Source organism: Pagrus pagrus (genome assembly GCF_965226575.1).
Source record: "Pagrus pagrus genome assembly, chromosome: 24".
NCBI classification, from domain to species: Eukaryota; Metazoa; Chordata; class Actinopteri; order Spariformes; family Sparidae; genus Pagrus; species Pagrus pagrus.
The window spans coordinates 3,961,753-3,982,735 of record NC_140206.1 but is presented as its reverse complement, the minus strand read 5'-3'; the positions used below and the strand labels follow the sequence as shown (position 1 = coordinate 3,982,735).

The following is a 20,983-nucleotide window of genomic DNA, read 5'->3' as shown; positions in this document are numbered from 1 at the left end:
CGCGGCGCGCTCCCGTGCCCTGCATCAGTACCGCCACCATCACTGTGTGTCGCTCGCGTGCACGCGCGCAAAACACCTGCATTAATTTCTTATGAATTCCCTCAGAGATGCTTTTCAATCAGCTTATTGATTACGTATCGATTCGCGACGCTTTATCGGCTTTTTACCGTGACGTCACGCCATTTTTCTGATTTTTGCACATTCAGATGTTCAATCATAAATAAATAAACATTATGATGTATTATCATGGATCAAGTTACTCTTATCTATCCTAAAATGACCCCATACTTTATCAGATAATATTATAGCTAGGCTAATGTTATGTATTACTCTTAAATGGACCATTTTAGCATAACAAGTATGCTAACATTACTCCTACTTGTGTGTTTTTTAGCTTTATTTTGAAGATAGCATGACTTTTACTTCATCAAGTGTAAGATAATTAGCTGGTTTAACAGTAATACTAGTGAGTTTATAGCTAATAAGCCTTATTTATTTTATCTCCTACATTCTCCTATACTGTGATATATGCTAATGCTATATTTATAACTGACAAAGAATAAAAATCATCTTTTAAAGATTAAAAAATGGCTAAAATGGCTGAATAAGTTGATCTGGATGATATATTTTCCTTTTATAACAATTGTACTTACATAAATTAAAGAAAATGAGACTTAAAACACAAAAAAGAACGAGTAATTAATGAAAATTTGCCCACATTACCCATTAGTTGGATTACGGCGGCGACCATTTTATCAAAATGACGTCCTCCTCCATTTAACGTGCGAGCTAATGTTAGCAACAAGTAAACTTTTGTTGTTTTGTAATAAAATTCAGATAAGAAATGATAATAACCAACTATTCAATTATTTATTATATTAAACTCTTGGCATGAAGTCATTTCTGTGAAAGAAACCTGCAATTTTTTAAAGATTATTGTCTTGCTTATGTAAGATAAACTAGGCTAGTCATTAGCTAACATTAAAGTGTGGTGTCATGTTTCATTTTGGGGCTCAAGGTTCATTCTGACCTCGGAAACAAACAACCTCACCACAAAAATCCATTTAGCAGCTTTTCCTGAGCTTTCCATCACATCACATGAACTTCATCAGCAGTCGCGGCTCCTCCAGTTGAAGAATGAATGTCAAACCAAAACTTTTAGTGAAGACAAAATGGTCTAAAAACTTTAAAAAGATTTGAAAAAATTTAAATCTGAATGTCTGCACTTTTTAATATGACAACTTTGATACCTCATGAAGCTCATGTAGTATAAACAAGAGCTCCAGCACAGCTACTGAAGGGTGAAGTGCAAAATAAAGAAAATATTTTCAAATTGTGTGGCAAAAAACATTTTTATAGACTGAATATTCTATATTTTGTATATTTAATAATAATTTTGCAAGGTTAGCTAAATAAGCTAACATTGGTAATCTTGCAACAAGTTACTGACCAGATTTAAACGCTGACAAAGTTTTTATTTATGAAAAATATTGCATTTTTATTCATAAGGATTTTTTAAATTTACATTACAGGCGATTTAAAGTAGTTTAAAATGAGTGCTAAATAAATAAATAGCTACTAAATGGACGTAGTCATGGGATTTTAACTGTAAGTAAATGTTCTGCCATATGGAGGAAAAAATCATATTTTTTATAAACAGAATATCAAAGATTTGTTGATTAATAAATAATTTGCCTCAGTATGTAGTTCATTATATATATATATCTAGTGATCTGTCCATTAAAAAGACCTATTAGTGTGTTTTTATGTCACATTTTCAGCCATTATTTAATCTTTATTCTTTTATTCCCAGGTGAAATATGCAGAATTTAACTTTCAGTGCTTCATCTTCAAAGTGTGATCTCATGTTTGCTCACTAGAGGTCAGTGTGGATCAACAAACACTTGCTTGAGACTTGATTTAAAGAACTCAGTGACCCGGCTGTGAAGATGTGACTGTGTGTGAAATAAGAAACATGATCAGGAAACAGGGAGCAGAAAAACACGTTACACGCCAGATTATTCAAGTAAGAGTGACCATGTTTTTAATATCTTAAACATCTGTGCAACATTGTTCAAAATGTTACATCACTGCATGACCTGTAATGTTTCACAATATTTACAAAAAAATGCTGCTTACATCAAACCATTAAAAAAAGTCCAAACAATCTCAAAATAATGGACTCTGACAAACTATCCCTAGCCCACATTAATGCAAAAAGAAAAAAATAAACAAGAGCAATCAAGTGCACATCATACTTCACGCAAGTCTATTTTTTGTAAAGTATATATTAGTGAGTAAATATATACTTAATTACAAGTTGAAAAAAAATAAAATACTGACAACGAAAGGGGTGGAAGAGGAAGATTCAAAGAGCAGAAAATAAAACTCACACTCACACCTCAAGACACACACAATCACAGGCGGGAGGAGGGAAGGAAAAAAAAAAATAGACTGCACATCTCAAACACAAAAATGCTTTGAACTCTTGACCACAAATAACATGAAACTGATATAACAGATCCATAACACATGGGTTCCCAACATGAGACGGGTTCCTGCATGTCATTGCACAAAAAACAGGGGTTGGGGGGGGAAGGAGAGGCAGAATGAACTTTACCGAAAGAGCTCATGTTCGACACCCAACGTCACATTTTTATAAACGGCCGGAGGATTTCCTCGCCACAGATTACAGTAAAAACTCAACGTTGAGGTTCTCATAGCGTGCGCACTGAAAACATAAGGACATTTTGATTTGTTTAAAAAAATGTTTGTGAGAGTTTTTAACTTTTCCGGGTTGTTAAACAGATATTTACCTTTAAATACTGATATTTTTGCTACAAATTCAACGTTTTCCCAAAACGTCCTTGAGTTTTTCTGTGGACACGGCAACAAAAGGAAAAACAACGTTCTGTAAGAAGTGAGATGTCGTTAGAAAATACAGTACAACTCAAGTTTAAGGTTCTGAAAAGTGTGCACACGTGAACAAAGTAAGATCTGGTGAAATTGTTTACTTGGCTGTGATTCAGCTTTTGAGTTTGAGGCTCCTCCTTCTTCGTCTTTGTGGATCTAAAGCTGCGGATTTAAAAGGTGCAATATGTAAAAATGTATAATGTATAATTTGTTATTTTTTAAATGTTTTAAACCAAATTTCGTACATATTGCAACTTTAAATGTAGTGTTTTAATGTTTTATTGAGCGAAAAAGTACAGAATCTCTTCTGAAAGTAGTGTTTTATTGGGATTTTCCTCGCTATAAAAGCAGAAAACTTTGAAAAGTTCAAGGAATTTGTGGCATTTTAGAGACATTTTGTCAACTGTAGCTAGCATTAGCCAGTTAGCTAAATAAGTCGTGCAGTTACCGGTTCAGACTGGGAGTTGGGATTGGTATTACCAGACAGGATGGGTCGGGGTTAGCATGCTAACTTCAGTAGATATCTCTGCAACACGTCCATAATGTTAAACTTGTTATTTCTTCCCAATGTGTTGATAATTTAAGTCGTATTTTAAAATGTTTTCAACCAAAATTCTTACATATTGCACTTTAAATAGTGTTTTTGTATTTTACTGAGCGAGAAAGTAAAGAATCTTTTCATAAAGGCGTGTTTTAGTCGACTTTTCCTTGTAATGAATGCGAGTAATTCTGAAACGTTCAAGTATTTTGTGGCGTTTTAGTGTTTTATTGTGCGTCAGATACTTTTATACGGGTTGAAATGCTAATAAAATGAAATGTGAGCCTGGGTGTAACGGATGTAAAGAGGTAAGGCTACAAATAAATTACTACTTCGTGGCTCTTAGGTAATCTGGAGAAGAAGGTGAAGACGAGGAGACATTTTGGGAACAAGTTACAGTCGGAGCTGCTGAAGAAAAGGTGTCAAACAATCAAGAGAAGCAGTGTTGATCTTGGCCATCGATTGGTATATTGCACTTGATAATTCTGTAGTGATTTCAGGTTGTTCTGATCCGGAGGAGCAGCTGCGAGCGAGCGAGTGAGTGTGAGTGTTTCAGTTCCCAATACTGTCGACTTTAAGACCGATCAAGTGATGATTTTGATAGATAAGTAGTGTTAAAACTGCATTTATTAGCAACATAAACGCCCGTCTGCCTTCTCATGTGTGCATATTCATAAATAGTACGGTCTCGTAGGCTAGACTTTGACATTTTCTTTCCTTTGACTAAGAAATCCATGACACAACGTGTAACAAAAACAATCCTCACTGTAAAAGAAAGTGTTATCTGTAATGCTCACTTCTTAAATAAAAGGGAACATGACCTGTAATGGACTCTGGATACATGATCTATTCACTGTTAAAAAAAAACAAAAAAAAAACATACATATACACATATAAGGCTTGAGTTCTCAACTCTTGGTAGTATTATTGCCATCTAGCATATTTGTAAAGCTTAAAATAAATATGGAGTACTGTACATAAATAATTTACATCAATAAGCAAAACAAAAACAAACAGAAAATAAACACAAGGCCCCTAAATGTGAGAAATGCTTTCATCGCTCTGGAGTTAGTGTTCCTCATGATACTCTAGACTCTCCTCTGAGGTTGGTTACTCTACCTAAAGCTATAGTTGTGGCAAAAAGAAACGACTACAGTCATGGAAAATTAAACATCACTGTACAAACGAGCACGAGAACATGATCACAACAACCCAATGACGTGACTCATCGATGCAGCCGGTTGGCTCGTGGCTGGAGCCGAAGGAAAAATCCACCTGAAAACACTCGGTAGTGATTTTGTGTTGCGTTCAGGGTCCGCTTTGTTCGCTCTGTGTTTTATAACTCGCCAAATGGATGAGACGCTGACACAAAGGAGCGGTCACGAGCCTCGTCAGCTGTTGAATTAATCACCTGCTGATCTGATAATCGATCTGAGCAGTTTTTAAAGGAAGGAAAAGTCTAAATTCTGATTTCAGCTTCTTAAATGTGATTATTTTCTGGTTTATTTCCTCATCTGCCACAGTAAACTGAATATCTTTGGTTTGGGGACAAAAAAATACATCCGAGGACGTCACCCTGAGCTTTGGGGATCTTTGATCAACATTTTTCACCATTTTATTGACCAAATTTCCTTTTTTTCCTTTCTTTTTTTTAACCAAATAGTCCAAAACACAGATGAGATAAATGCTGCCGATCGTCACAATTTAGAAAAGTGGATCCACAGAAAGTTTTTCAACATTTTTTCTCAGTTTTTGCTAAAAAAATGACAAATTATTGATCAATTATCAGAATAAGGGGGGCTGCAACTGATGATTATTTTCAAAATAAGTTAATCAGCTGCTTTTTGGATGATTTGATCTGAAAATGGTGGAAAATTTCTTGTTTTGTCATCAACCCAAAGATTCATTTACTGCCATCGAGGAGGAAAGAAACCAGAGAATATTCATATTTAAGAAGCTGGAATCAGAAAATTGTGACTTTCTTTTCCTAAAAAAATTCAAGTAAAGTAAGTTATTGTTTCCATTGTCTCTATCGAGCACCCTCGAGCCTCCATATCTGTCGCTTTTATGCAAAACTCCTGAAACCTAAGGAGCCCAACGTGACATCTAACAGAGTAAAAGTGGCTGCAGGTGGATTTTTCCTTCTTCTATCGGCAGGTAACCAACGTCCTCCTGTCTGCCAGTTATGACGACTGGTAAATCCAAGACATTCACCTGCCAGCCTCACATCCAAACATCCAAACATCATGATTTTCCCGTCAGAGTGACGGCTGGAGCAGATGAAGATGTACCGACACTCTTCTCCTGCTTCGGGCGGGGAAACATTGAACACTTTCTGCTGGTAAAGTTCATTCTGGTTTTTTTTTTTTCATCATTTTCTCCCCAAATACAAACGAACACTGAAGCGACTTTCGTAATGGAGAACTCATATACTCATGCCTGTTCCACTGCTGTTCCCTTACAAAGAAACAAAACCCAATCAAAAGAAAATAAAATAAAAAACAGCACGTCTTACAGTTCATCATATAAAAGCTTTAGGCTGTATTCTTATTTATCCTATGCATGCGGCCGTATGCAACCGCATTTCTGAATAGAAACCAAGACATTGGTACACTTCTGCTTTGTTTTGTACAATAAAAGATAAAATGTGCATTAGGTATGCTTGTACATGACATTGTACAATATTTACATACAATTCTTAATAGCATGAAATTTCAGGATTATCTATATACATATTGAAAATGTATCAGAAATATTTGGACTGTCTATTTTCTTAAATATGTAAGGTAATGCTTGTAGCTTTTTTTTGTTGGTTTTTACTATTTTATACTAGAAAAAAATAGTTAATTCAGTGAGCTGTAGACAAATTGCAACCGTTTTTGACGTTTTTCCTCTATTTTTTCTCGTTTTTTTTTCTCTTCTACAGTTAAAACTGTATCGGTGATTGGATTTTCCAGCACCTTCTGTGGTCAGTCATTAAGTCAAGTTGATATCATGGAACAAGGATGTACCACTGAAGAGTCCATGTGTAGCACCTGTTAGAGAGCTCAGATCGCATCAAGGCTGAACGGACGAAGTCTCCGAAAGGCTTTGAGGACGTTCTTGGGCCGACACATTCAATGTTATCTGGATATCTTCCTCCTCTTAGGCTTCGGGAGCTTCACCTGACGATCCCTCGACGGGATCTGATGACAGACGGACGGAAAAAAACGTTAACGACGGATTAAAAGCGAAACTTAATGAGAAGGGAAAAGGTGGAAATACTCACTGTGCCCGACATCTTATCCAGCTCACTCATGGCCTCGTGGATAGCAGCTTCCAAGTGATTATTCAGTTTCCCCGGTCTGTTGGACGACATTTACATTTTACATTACCCACAGTCACACAGGGACTCAACAGTTTTATAGCTTTAAGACATTCGGCTGCTGCAGGGAGAGAAACTTCAGGACATCATCTTAACCACTAGGTGTCAATGCTACTCAGGACAAACACCAACGACGATCATGAAACTGATCATTCATTAAACTCCTCACGCAGCAGCTTCCAGGTGCGTCAAGGTTGGGATTTCTCCACATGCTGACGAGTCGTGTGTCCTTTTTTTGGCCTTTTCAAAAACAAATAACTGAAGAGCAACAGTATAAAGACCGGCTTAAAGTCCAGAGTGTTTATCTGCTCTAACGTGAGCTCCAGAAGCTGGAAAGCTTGCCTAACTAGGTTACTGATCTACTATTCAGTGTGGTTTAAAGTAGAAAATAAATATGTATATCTATTCCATACTCGATGTCCCCACAGTGTTGTGTGACAGGGGAGAATATCGTCGTAACTATTTTGTTCGGTTTGATTTTTAATTTATTTTCTGGCCCAGAAAACCCTGAGTGACCCGAGATGAAGACCGAACCAGACCAGTGCCTCTACAGTCGACTCAGCGGTTAGACTGAACAGATTTAAAGTGTTCATCTCATATTCTGAGATCTAATTTTAAAAGTGCTAACCCCAGACCGACCCTCTATTTGTATTTTTGAATTATTTAAAGAGTAGCTTTGCTAAAGCAATATGGCTGTTTCATCTCAGCTCGTTACAGACATTATTGTGCACTCGGCGCTGAAACGGGAACCTGCTCCAAGTGTAATTTGCACGATTTTGATGCCAACCTTCCGGTTTCTTTTGTAAAGAGGACTTTATACGACCAAACAGCATGAAAGATTATTCAAAGATACACTAAATCAAGCTTTTGTAGCAAGCGATGTGGAATGGAGCTCACTGTAAGCTGCCCTTGTATAGCAGATATAGCATCAGTAACTAAGGGTGCTGAATAGGGTCAATAAAGGCAATAATATGAGCAAGACTGTAATCGTGGCGGGCAGGTTTACTTACTTCAGGCCTCTCTTGGCGGCTCGGTCAAGTGCCTCCAAGTCGTGAGTTAGTGTTTTTAGCTTCTCTGGCTCCACCTGGAAGGAAACACGAGAACACATCTGAGTACATTCAGGACTCAAAATTATAGTGAATTTGTTGCTCTGTCTACCAGAGTGTTTGGCAGTCATCAGCAGCAGAACCTCTTCTATTCAGAAAGGCTGTTCTGGCAGGTAAAATGGTGATTGTGGAACCCATCTGCCACTATGGCCAGAGGACAGAAATGTTTGTTTCCTTCTGACTTTCCTCAGTGTTGCCACAGATTGGTTACAGTCAAATACAACTTATTCTGTCAGCTTACGCTGGAGGAAAACATTGCTGTAACCCAAGACTCTCCAAAACTTTTAATGTGGGAAGATTAAGTAAGGTTACTGAAAGCAGCTGTCAAGTCTGCAGTCTCGTCTAGTCTGAAAATTTGAACTTGGCTGGTAAAACGACGACAGGTGGTCACAGACAGTCGCTCACCTTGGCCTGCTCCCGCAGCTGCATAGCAGCGCTGTGCACTTGTTCGTCCCCAGCCAGCTTGGCAGGCCAGGACGGGAAGCCCTTCAACTGGCCCCACACCAGCTCCCCCATATTGAAGGTCCTGGAGCGGTAATGAAGCAGCTCTGAGGAGGGCGAGTCCGGCTGCCGCAGGTCCTCCTCGCTGCTCAGGCTCTTAGTGTCCGACGGGCTGGGCGCCATGCCATTGAAGTGGCCGTTGTAGTGGCTGTAGTCTTTGGCTGTTGCCAGAGGTCCCTCCAGGCTTGTGGAGGAGCTGGGCGACTGGTCGTCCCCCGTCAGCTCCTGCCGAGGCGGGCCCAGGACTTCTCCGTAACCCCGGGTGGTAAAGTGAGGGGTGGCGCCGTTGATGTGGGCGCAACGCTCCACCGTCTGCTCCAGACGCTCCTTGTAGTTCACGGGAGTCCGGCTGCAGTTGTTGAAGCGATAGCCGTCGTCGAGGAAGGCCTTGTCGTGGGCCATGACCAGGACGTGGTCGTTGGACCCCTCAGTGGGGCAGGGTGGAGCCGGGGCCAGGCTGGCGGGTCGCTCCATGCAGGGACTACTCCTCACTTGTGTGGAGCACTCCAGGAACTCCTCACCACCCCAGGCGCTGTTGTTGCTGTGGCCGTCGAAGCCTCCTCCGTGCTGCGTCTCCCCGTCCCACTGCCCCCTCGGAGTCCCACGACCAGGAGAGCGGAAGTAGTCGTTGGCCTCGTGGCTGTCTGGCGTGCTCTTCCCTGGGTCCATGTTCTTCTGACCCCGACCCAGCCTCACCTGCCTCGGTCTGACCTGCTGCGGTAACGCCTCCACCTCCTGGTGCCCGTGCAGGACTGTGCTGACTGCTTTGGGGAGGTTGACGGGCTCCCCTATAGAGGCAGTGAAGGCACTCATGGCGCTGAGGGCGGGCACCGGACTCGCCTGTGTGGTCCCGCTCACTGTTGTCGTTATGGTGACGTGCATGCCCTTGCTGGCGGCGTCCACCACAGCTCTGTAGATGGCGTCCACCGACTCTGGGCCTCCGCCAGGGCCCCTGTCAGAGCCCGCTGGAAGCCCCTCGCCCTGTGGCTGTTGTCCCTCCCCGAACTGTGGGTGCGACAACATCCCCTGCTGTGGACACAACAGCAAGGTCACGACATGACGAACAATATTTATATGAAAGTTTCTGAAATAATAAAACGCAGTTCGTGATCCCACCTGGTAGTTCTGGTAGAGGCAGGCCATGGAGCCAGCGTTTGCGTTGTTGCCGTCTGTGTAGGGTTGGTTGTCAGAGAAGTGCTGCTGTCCCTGGTAGGCTGGATGGGAGGCCACGCCCTGCTGCATGCCCTGGTGGACCTGCTGCTGGTACATCTGACCCCCGCCGGCGTTGACGTGTGGCTGCAGGCTCATACCACAGCCGAGGGAGGAGGGGTTTCCTGCAAAACCATCAGGACGCACAAGTCAGACAGATGTCAGTGCAGCAGCTCTGCACCACTAAATGATGGGAGCACAGTTTGAACTGTTCTCATCGGGCCACATACAAGGACTTTAAAGCTGTCAGTGATCCTTTGCCTGGAAGGGCACAAGCTCTGACGCGTTAATGATCAGAATATGAGGTATTTCTTTCTCTGTGGTTTTCCAATAAGCTTAAATTCAAGGAAAATACTATTACTATTGATTAGGTACCTGAGCAATTTGACTTTTCCAAGACCTTTAACAGTTATTGTGAGAAAATCGAACTACATCGCTCATATTTTACATTAGCTGGAGATCTGCAACGATTAATCCGTTACTTGTGAGCTATTAAATGGACCACAAACTATTTTGAAAATCAATTAATCCCTTTGAGAAGGAAAGAAGGTCAAAATTCTTCTGTTTTTTTCCTCCTCTGTGACAGTAAACTGAATATGTTTGGGTTGAGGACAAAACAAGACATTTCAGGACGTCATCTTGTTCGACATTTTTCAGCTTTTTCAGACATTGCATAGACGGACAACGATTAATAATTTAATAGCTTTTTAATCAACAATTAAAAAACAAAAAAACAATAGTTGTAGCTCTAATTAGTAGGGTCACCAGTTTTTTACCCCAAATCTGATGACATTAAATTAATAAAGGCATAAAATAGAGAAATGCTGCAAATGTTTCACATTTTCTTCACTGTTTTTGCTTGGAAAAAATCAAGATGATTGATTGAATATCAAAATAATAGGAGTGCAGGAGTGCAACTAACGATTACTTTCACTTTCTCAATTAATCAGTGACGAATTTGGTCTATAAAATGTCTTGTATTGTTCACAACCCGAAGATATTCAGTTTTACTGTCACAGAGGAAAGAAACCAGAGACTTTTCCTTAAAAATGTGCTCAGACAGATTCATCAACCTTTAATTTAATAGTAAACAACTCATCGATAAATCCCTGCAGCTGCCTGACAACACTGGATTTACAACCCAAGTGCGACTATTATGCAATCAGCAATATTATGCAAACTTCCAGAGCAACGACAACAACTACAACTCTGGTACCAATATTTCTGTCGAGCACTTCACTGGAATTTAGACCTTTTCTAATTTATGATACAAAGTGGAGACAGAAAAAGTTGCACAATAACAATCTGTTGCTCCTCAAACTAACAGACGGACGCGCTGCCAGATGCGCGCTGGAGACGGACTTGTTAGCAGAGCGCACAAGGACATGAGCATGTACAACACACATCAAGGCCACAGATGTATCAATGACTGAAGAGAGCGCCCAGCAGCAATGTTATGCAGACAAAGCCGAAGCAAATACAAAATCTCCGAGGCCTGACGCTCGCTCTGTGTGTGTGTGTGTGTGTGTGTGTGTGTGTGTGTGTGGACGAGTGGCGACTGGAGCAGCTGGTGCGATGCTACGTAGCTGAAGGGCAGCTGTGTGTGCTCTCCATTTTTTTCTCCTCTTTTCTTTCTTCCCCCCCTCTCTCCCTCTCTCTCTCTCCTCTCTTAACGCTGAGAGCCACGACTCGGCCAACCCCCCATCCCTCCCCACATCCTCCGCTGCTGCTATGATATAGTGACGGCTGTTGCCGGGGGAGGTTGCCATGGGAACCGAGTGATGATTGGTGGTGCTGTCCACTGCCAGGAAGCTTGTTGGGGGAGCCGGGTGGGTGGATGAGGGGGGTTACGAGGGTCGGGTGGTGTGATTTTAGCCTGCTGGGGGATGGGGGGGGCGGTCAGCTGGGTGGCAGGAGGTCTGGGGTGGGGGGGGGGTTTACAATGAACTTTGGGGTATTTGTGAGGGGGAGCACGCTAGCTGTCTAGAAACAGATGGTTAGAGGCTAATGCTAAAAAGCCACTTTCAAAGAGCTTTCAGTGCTCTTAAGATCCCTAACATGTCATCCAAATTAGCTTCAAGTATGAAGAGCCACTCAGAGGCAAAACATCTGCCATTTGGTGACAGAATATTCTTTTATCCCAGGAGACCGCGGGTACTTATGTGCTTTTGCCACCAGGGCCCCAAAACACTGAAAGGACCTTTTTATTATTTCATTGCACTGCTTTCGTTTTTATGTCAAAAAACACTGATGAGTTTTAGACCACCAGAGTCGCTGCACTGCAATGTTTTGATGACGGGGTGCGATAACTGTTGTTGCTATTGACTGTCGAGGTAAATGTTGGCCAAGCATCAAAGAAAAGCGAGAGCAGAAGACTTAAAGCCAAAAAAAATGAAGTAACAAATACATTCATGAAATGGAGCTAAGTGAGCAAACTTCATCACAAGAAGCAGATGGCTGGCGTTTAATTTTAAGGTGATTAAAACAATTATCCGATTACAAACACACAATACCCCAACCAGGCAAATATTGGGAATTTATCAGTGAGAAAGGATTTTAAAAAAATGGTAGAAACACACCGAGTAAGAGACACTAAAAATGGCTAATTGACCACATTAACAACAGACATAAGCAACAGGAGGAGGCAACAGGTTGGAGTGTTAAACTCCATATGGTGTTTAGTCAGACGTGCCTGCATGTTGGTACAATTGTAATGAGATCTATAACTTCAGCCATATCAGGCTTTCTTTCATTCACAATGAACTCCAGATGAAGGCCACAACAAGCAGGTAACCAATGAGTCGTTATTTTTTCTGTGTTTTTAGTTTAATATAAAATTACAAGTAGGATAGAGGCAAATCTGGGCCTATTTTAATGGAACGTATTGGCAGACTTGTTTTCCACGTGAAGAGACAGCCCTGGCATTTAACTGGCTAAACCCCAGAAGAAGAAAAGGTAACAGCTGCCAGCTTGTTTATCTTCATAAGCCAGCGGCGGTCTTGATACAGCAGATTATCAGCTGTAGTTTCCCCAGTAAACACACCAACCTCTTCAGCTAGCAGCTGTGTCTCTAGGTTAGGCAGACTTCCCCTCCAAGGCAGGGTTTGCCATTGGGCAATCGAAAGGGCAGCCTGCCCTTCTGACACCCGACCTGTCCACTTTCTCTAGCCCAGAGACACTCCGGCAGCAAAAAGCGGCTTCGGATATAACCCATGAAGAGCAGCAACAAGCCGGTCAATAGCAAGTGCCTCAGCTGAAGTAGTCAGCATGTTTACAGGGGAAACTACAGTACCAACCGTAAGAAAACCAACACATAAACTACACATATTACACCTTTTGTGCCTCATTCCTAAACCTAACCAAGTGAGGATGAAACAGCCCATCCTTTCAAGCATCAACTAATTAACAACTTCCAGTTAGTCCTGCCCAATTCTGGTTTTAGCCCCACCCAGTACGGATACAGATAATTCAGTTGGTTGAACAGATATCGATGTACTCGCTCATCCCTAGTAAAAAATAAAACAACATGTTTCAAATATGCTGATTAAAATGACCATTCCTCGAGACACTTTGAGAATATTAAAATTGTAAATGTCAAAACAACATTTCGTAACAACTGTTTTCCTGCCATCCCTACAGGACTGGCGACAAACCTCATAGGCTACCTCCTGACCTGCACAGGACCACCTGAATTTCAATGACTCGACGAAGGAGGAATACAGAAGAACTGGGCACCTGGTGATAAGAACAGGTGGCCTGCAGCAGACCTTGGTGATATCTCCCATTATAAACCATATGAAGACACACAGACGCACAATGAATACATAAAATCATAGTCCAGGCCTCACAGTAGGCAAGAAGGGGAAAAAAACAAGATCTGGGCCTTTTCAGTGCTTTCAAAACACAAACACGCACAAAAAAACATACAGTCACACACCAAGTCATTCACATGCACACAAATAAACAAGAGGCACACACACTGTAATGCGCAAGTAGTCATAGACATGCACACACAGTCATTCAAACACACACACAGGCCTAAACCCTCATCAAAGGCTTCACTCTGGTCTCTATTCAGGGTCTATCGTTACTATAGCGACCAGCTAGCTGGGAGAAGCTCTTTAGAGCACCCTATCTGGGCTGCTTCCCTTAAAGCGTGATCCAGATCCCATTTCCATCTTCTTACACCATTGACTGATGCTAGCATACAAATAAAACAAAGAGAAACACTGGCTGACTGACAATTAGCCGGGCTTCCAAAGATGAGGGGGCCTGCTCATTAGCTCGGAGATACTGGAGGAGCCCGACTGTCTCGGCTCGGGGCCTATCACCTAAATCCTTTGGTTTTAGTTCACTCACAGCCATAGAAACCACATCTTCACCCAGCCATTAGCTTATCACGAGAAAGGGAGGGGGGGGGATACACACTCGTTAACTGAACAGGATATCAACACCATCACACAGCCAGAGGGAGGTCGCTTTGGACCGGAGTTTGTGTGCTGTCAGTCGTTGTGAAATGTCACCAAATAATTATTATCTTTTAGGATTTAATAACTGGAGCCACTGGGGTTATTACAGTATCTGCTGAGCATTTAAATCTACCAGCTGAGTAGAAACACAGTTCAGGATTATTATGATTACTAATGATCTGAGTAGCTTTAAGATAATATGTTGGAAAAATAGTACAGTTACGAGTCACCATGATGAATGTAAGCAATGTCATGTTCACAGGAACTGGTATTGGGTGCCAATACCGACTTAAATTACTTATCAGATATCGGACTGATGTCACTGATCCACATACAAATCCAGAATCAATAGTCTGATTGATTAATTGCCAATTTGCCAAAAATGTAATGCTGTACACTAGATACTGGATTTTTGAGGCTGATTACAGATTCAAACTTACATCAACAAAATATACATAAACATAATTTTTTTTTTTTGCCATGTTCTCTGATATGAGGTTATCGAACACTGGAGGCAGTAATGGAGGATTGTAATATAAAGAAAATTAATCTTTTTGCATCTTTTTCGGCATTATGTTCTGTAAAAAAAATAATAATAATAATATTGGCACATATATACTATAATACTGCTGTATCTGTGATAGGCCGATATTAGCTGATAATATCAATCAGGATCTACTGCGCACTTCAGTTTTTTAATTGATTCGTTTTTTAAAATTTCAGTACAATTGTTTTATGTGAGGCCTTCTTAATAACCTACAATTCAAATAAATTGCTCTGGAATACATACACATTTTTTGCCCTTATAATAAGAAGTTTCAGCATTTTTCAGTTTTTCATACTTCTCTCTACATATCATGCAGTTACAGAGCAGAGCTGGTGTCTCACCTGTATCAGAGATGGTCTGTGTACAGTTTCCGTCACCACCTCCATGTGGCATCACCACCATGTTAGTCCGCCCCATACCATGAAGGAGGGTCTGCTGTGAGGGGTGAGGGCCGGGGTGGGACAGCGGTGGGGGGTTAGTGTTGGGGCGTCCCAGCGGCATGCCATCAGGACCCACTGGTCCACCTCCTGGCCCCATAGGCCCACAGTTACTCATGGAGGAGGCCTGCATCTGGGCCATCATGTCAGGGAACTGGCTTGGACGAGAGCCCAGATGGCCCCCAGAGTTGTCCATGTTCTGGCAGTGCTGCATGGCATCTCCTGGACCCCGCAGCCTCTGCTGAGCAAGAAGGTTCTGCTGAGGGCCACCGGGGACCATACCTGTGCTGTCGTTGTAGTGCAGCTGTGTGGCTCCTTGAGGACCAGGCCCTGGACCGGGACTGAGACCTGGACGATGGCTGTTCCCAGCCATGTTGTGGGAGCTTTGGCAGCTCATGGACTGGAGGAGCTGGGCCATGGAGGTGTTTGGGGGAAGGTTTCCTAGTCGACCCACTTTCCGCAGCTGCTCAGTTGCACTGGGCCCCTGCATGTGGGGTCCTCCCATGCCTCGTTTGTTAAGCATGTTGTAGACCATGTTGTTACTGGTGTCGTGGTTTACAGCAGCACTGCCTGACGACTGCCTCCGTTTGCGCATGGGGTCCCTCTGCTGGGCCATGAGCTTGTCTCTCAGAGCCGCCCGACCGCTCTGGCCCTCAGGAGTGTTGAGCAGCATGGTGGAGTTTGGCGGGAGCATTGGATTTAAAGTGCTGTGTCCTTCCATGCCTCGAGGGCCGCTCATAGATCCAGGGTGCCCGCCACCTCCTCCATTACCTCCTCCACCTGCCCCCATGCCTGCCATCCCAACACCACCACCAGCAATGCCAGCAGTGCTGTTGCCAGCAGCGACAAGTTTGTTTTGATTTGCTAGCTGTGCTTTGGCTGCGGCTGACAAGAGACTGCTGGCGGGGAAGGAAGCGGCATTCTGTTGGTTGAGGATCTGATTGAGGGGCATCCCCAGGAGTCCTGGGTGGCCCTTCTGGGAAGCGCTGGGGGTTGCCAGAGAAGAGGATGACGAGGAGGAAGAAGTGGGTGAGTACATGGGGTTGCTGTGCTGCTGGGTGCCAATCGAGTTTCCCATCCCTGGCAACAGCTGGGAGTCTTTGTACTGGTGGTGTGGGTCAGTTTTGATGGTGGAGGGGCTGGAGGGCATGGCTGGCTTGGGAGATCCCATAGCCGACCTGGGGGAGCGAGGAGGGACCTTCATGGTGCCACATGGGGCCTGGTGCCCCGAGGGCATTGCAAAGTTCCCGTGGTCAGAGGAGGTGGAGGACGAGCGTGAGCGATGAGGGGAGGCCTCCATTCTCCCAATGGCAGGCCCGGCCATGTGGACAGGGGAGGTGACAGGGGAGGGGGACATAGACGAAGCTGGACCACCCTGTTGAGTCCTTTGAATATGGCCGCCATGCCCCACAGGCCCAGGCTTCACTGTGGGTAAAGGTAAGTTGCTTGGCAAAGGAACAATGGCGGGAGGGGGTATGTTTACATTCATCATTTGTACCTGAGAGTGGATGTTAGGCTGGAAGTTAGAGGGGTTTGGGGTGTTGTTGGGGGGCTGGCTGACTGGCTTGTGGGGGATGGGGTCCAGGATGCCTAAGGGGTCTTTTTCAGAGGTCAACTGCCTTTTCTGAAGGGCACAGGATGGTGGTATGGATGAAGGTGGTACGGGATGCACAGGGGGTTGTGTTTTATGGTGAAACGCTGCACGGGGCATATCCATACCAGGGGGGAAGTTGCCCCGTGGCATGTTCATGTTCATGACAGGGCTTTTGGCAGTGGCCGTCGGGGAGAGGGGCGTGCTAGTCCTCCCTGTCATGGCGCAGGATGGCTGGCCCACAGGGGAGCCATGAAGCATTACGCTGGGTGGGGAAAGAGGCGTCCTAGTGTTCCCGTGGATGGAGGCTGAGCCAGGACTGCCAGCTCCTGGAAACCCACAAGGATTGGTCCTTGGAAAGCCCTCAGGGCTGCCTAGAGTGTCTGCACTGGGAGACTGTGAGCCATCTCCATACAGCTTAGCACTGGAGGGAGGTGGGCTCAGCATGCCTCCATACCCAACCCGGTAAGGGGATTTGGGGCCTGGCTCCCCACTGCCCAGCCTCTGCGGCCTGGGGTACCCAGAGTAGAGCTCTGGCTGCTGGGCTCCACCCATCTCCTGGGGTGGATACAGCCTCTGCTGCTGCCCAGCTGCCATCATCATCTTAAACGGATTCTTGCAGTCCGGGCCGACAGCATTGGGCAGGCCATCGTGGGGTTTAGTCCTTATTGCTCGTTGAGTCGTGGAATGCGCAGTGACCACAGATGATGTACCTTGAGGCAAAACAGAGCACAATTAAGTTAAATCGATAGCAAAACCTTGGACAAAATTTTAGACAGGGAAGGAAAGTCATTGTCATCCTGGCCAGAGTGGCAAATGAACCTTAAAACAACTAAATAGTTAAGATCGGTTCTTAACCAGAGTGTGTCTGAGGGACGCCATCAAACTTAACATTTTTGATTTTTGAAAGATAAAAAAGGATTTACATGTTCGCGTACCTCCCCCTGGACTGGTGAGTGTCAGAGGTGGGTGCGTCTCCATGCTCTTGTGCAGCGTGGCCACAGCCAGAAGCTTCCTCTTGTGAATGCAGAGCTTGGTAACATCTTCATCTGCTTTCACGTCCTCCGCCGTCCTCTGCTTGACGGCTGCCCCTGGGTCGAAGTTGAACACCTGAGGGGAAAGACAGACAAAGAGGTGATTTTTAAATGCAACTTGGGTGCAAATTTGTTTTTAAATCTGTGACTATGAGTCAATACAGACTCCTTCATTCACATTTCTAACACCATTTTCTGTCGAGAGAAGACAATTTAAAGGGAAAGTGAAAAACGGAAGGAGAATGTTTTGGGTCAAAACATAAATAATCGAGCAGAGTAGTTAACATTTTCACCTTGATAACGGTCTGATCCGACCGACATGGTATGTTGGGGATAAATTTAGCTTCAAGAAGGATAATCGGTTGGATTACCCCGTGTAATGTGATGCAGCAGACGCCTCACAACACCCCAACATTTGTAGCTCAGCGGAAGTGGTGAGCTTGAATTCATTTCATACATGCTGAGCATATGGAATGGGAAGTGAGTTATTCTGGTTTGAGAGCCTCCTCTGGACATTTTTATACCAGTCCCCACTGTGAAAACGGGCCACAATTGGAGTTCATTGACATAAATTCAAGCTGCCACCATGATCCGTGAAGGACGAAACTACAAACTTTTTACAGCCACCTTTCAAGCTGAAAGAAGTGACTTTTTGATACTCTAAAGACCATCTCAAAAAAACAAAGGCATCACGATAACAACAGCCTGTCAGAAGTTGTTTTCACCTTGGTTTGACTAGTGTGACACCATTTCCTCCTCACAGACATGTTTACTTCCTCCTCATTCCTCCTTCTATCCACTTTCCCTCCGTCCGAGCTGCGGTAACGAATGTCAAACAAGTAATGTGTCCTATCTCGAGGCCAGGACATGTCAAGCTCTGAATTAAAATATCATGTAGTCTGAAGAGGCCATTTAGCTAACACTCATTCTCATTGCAAGTGCAAATCTGTAATAAATGGAGAAGTTCCAGATCAACAACCACAACATCTGCTCAAGACGGCTGTCAGTTTTTACAAGCCATTACCAGAAGGAGCAAACAGTTAAATGGCATTTAATTCTGGTAAAATAAATTAAATGTTAAAATTAATAAACCTTGAAATTGTATGAGACTTCGGGAATGTCAAATTAAACGTTTTCCCATGTGTGGTCACAATGAGTCATAGGAACCTGTATTTTCACTGGTGTTTTTGGGGAAAATTATAAAATGAGTAACCCCATGTGACTAATGAACGAGTATAAGATACAGAGATGGCCATAAGTCAGAGACTACAACGGGTTATATCAAACAAAATCTTGTATTTAGCATATCAAATAAATGTTTTGATTAATCTAAGAGGGGTGGTACTTTTTGTTGAACTCTGGGATCTTTGGTTTTGATTATTTTTATTTGAACTAACCTGCAAAAAGCCAACAGGACAAAATCAAGCAGTTGTTGTAAAATCTGATTTGAAAATGTAAATGATAAGTCATTGGTATTTTTATACTTGCTGCTGCTATTATGATTTGATGTTGCTGTTGACTTGTCATGTCCTTCAAGCTGCTATTTTGCCCCCGTCTCACTGGCAAGACATTTTAATCTCGGTGTGACTTCCTAACAACAAACAAAGGTTATATTTAAATGCAGATGCGATAAAACGACGATGGCATTGACATCAACTTGTCTAAAACAAGAATCTAGTCCGATTTTGACCTGAAAAACGAACGTTGAACTGAATTCTGTATTAAAAGATCATGACACCTTGTTGTTAGTCATTAATGACTTCAATAGATCAATCAAACACGTGGCACTGATTGAAATTCAAGTATTCAAGAAAACAACATAGTGGTGAAAAACCCTGCACAACCAAGCACTCAATGTCTTTTACTTCTCCTGCAAGAATAATTGTGAGGAAATGTACTAAAGAAACAATAAATCTTGAAGTTACACCTGCGTCTCCAAACAGCAGCGACAGGATCAGACACAAGACTCCCCAAACGGAAACAAAATCCTGTCTGACGTCATCTCCTTCTGCACGCTTGAAACGATATGTGGTCCACCTCCTTTTCCTTTTTGTCTTCACTTTTTACCTTATAGTGAACAGCTGATGAATACAGTTTAATATAAAATGATGATCAAGACCTCACCACATCATGTAAGAACTGATTCAGAGTTTTTAATCCGCCTTTTTGGACAACAGCGTTTTTATTTCATCAGCAGATTGGGACTTCCATCTTCTGGAGGCAGCTGTAAAGCCTTTTCCCCTGCTGCTGTGTTTTAAATGAATCAAGACAAAAAATTACCTTGTGGAGGATGAGTGGGCACTCCAGGCCGCATTTGCAGGTTCCATCTGTCAGCAGGTAGGTCTTCACCTGCTCCAAGCTGGACAGCAACGAGCCACTGGGACTGCACACAGAAAACAACCACATTAGAGGGGAGGCTGCACAAAAACTCCTTCTGTGGTATTTTATGTTGCAGCACTCATTTGCAGTGTCTGAAATGGGTTTATGCACATCCTTCTATATTTTAGGACTGAAGCTTTTGCATTTAACTGAACATTTTTATGCGGAAATATCACAAAGGTGCAGCTCTACCACCGCAAATTTATTCCTGACTCAGAAGAAGAAAAGGAGCCGTTGCACACTGAAATGCTCCGCTGACAGACACACAAATGATTTTTTTAGGTGGGTTAGCAGCTCCTTCAGGCAGGTTTCGCTGCAGGTTTGCAACCATGAAATCAAACAGAAAAATCCTCCCACTCCATAGTGATACACCAAAGTGGGATTCTTCCATCTATGTGAATTAAAAACAAAGATTTAAAAAGGGCCAATGAAGGAGGAGGAGCCTGTATCATACTGTCTCGTCCAGTTTGGCAATATTTTATTATTTCAATATGCAGACCGTAGCTGGTAAATCTAACTGTCAGCTCGGACATTAGGCCAAAAATAAAACCAATTTAGTTCATTTTCAGCTACAGCAATCATCAGAGGGAAAACAAATTTGACAAGGAGCCTTGAGCCTTGACAAGATGCTAACATTACCACCAGTTAGACAAGTTGTAAAGTAACGCTAACATTAAGGGCTGTGTACATCAGTTAAAACGGTCAGGGTCAGCGTGGGGGATGTCTGATAGACCCGGTTGTTTGTTTATCTATTAGTTTAGTTTATCCAACGGTGGGAAGATTTCCTTACCTTGGCATCCCTATCCCTAAAACTCCTATAAACCTATAAATCAGGAGTATCGACAATGTCTTTAGCAGGTCATGGCTGCAGAGATGCTGTTTAAACCCATGATGC

The 20,983-nt window shown here is 43.1% G+C and overlaps 1 protein-coding gene across 6 annotated transcripts in view; it reads right to left on the bottom strand.

Moving 5' to 3' along the window:
• Positions 1-2,024: 2,024 nt before the first annotated feature.
• Positions 2,025-20,983, bottom strand: part of mbd5 (methyl-CpG binding domain protein 5) — a 28,694-nt gene continuing 9,735 nt past the window's right edge. For 3 of the 6 annotated variants that reach the window (XM_084347234.1, XM_084347233.1, XM_084347232.1), the window contains exons 3-9: positions 19,990-20,092; positions 17,614-17,785; positions 14,989-17,388; positions 8,327-9,756; positions 7,826-7,899; positions 6,720-6,795; positions 2,025-6,636 (exon numbers count right to left, since the gene is read on the bottom strand). In XM_084347234.1, the coding sequence (XP_084203360.1) occupies positions 6,574-6,636; positions 6,720-6,795; positions 7,826-7,899; positions 8,327-9,756; positions 14,989-17,388; positions 17,614-17,785; positions 19,990-20,092 (4,318 nt within the window). In that variant the 3' untranslated portion in view covers positions 2,025-6,573. Of the gene's footprint in view, positions 6,637-6,719; positions 6,796-7,825; positions 7,900-8,326; positions 9,757-14,988; positions 17,389-17,601; positions 17,786-19,989; positions 20,093-20,983 lie in introns of all 6 variants that reach the window. The other 3 variants (XM_084347235.1, XM_084347236.1, XM_084347237.1) reach the window with 3 other exon arrangements.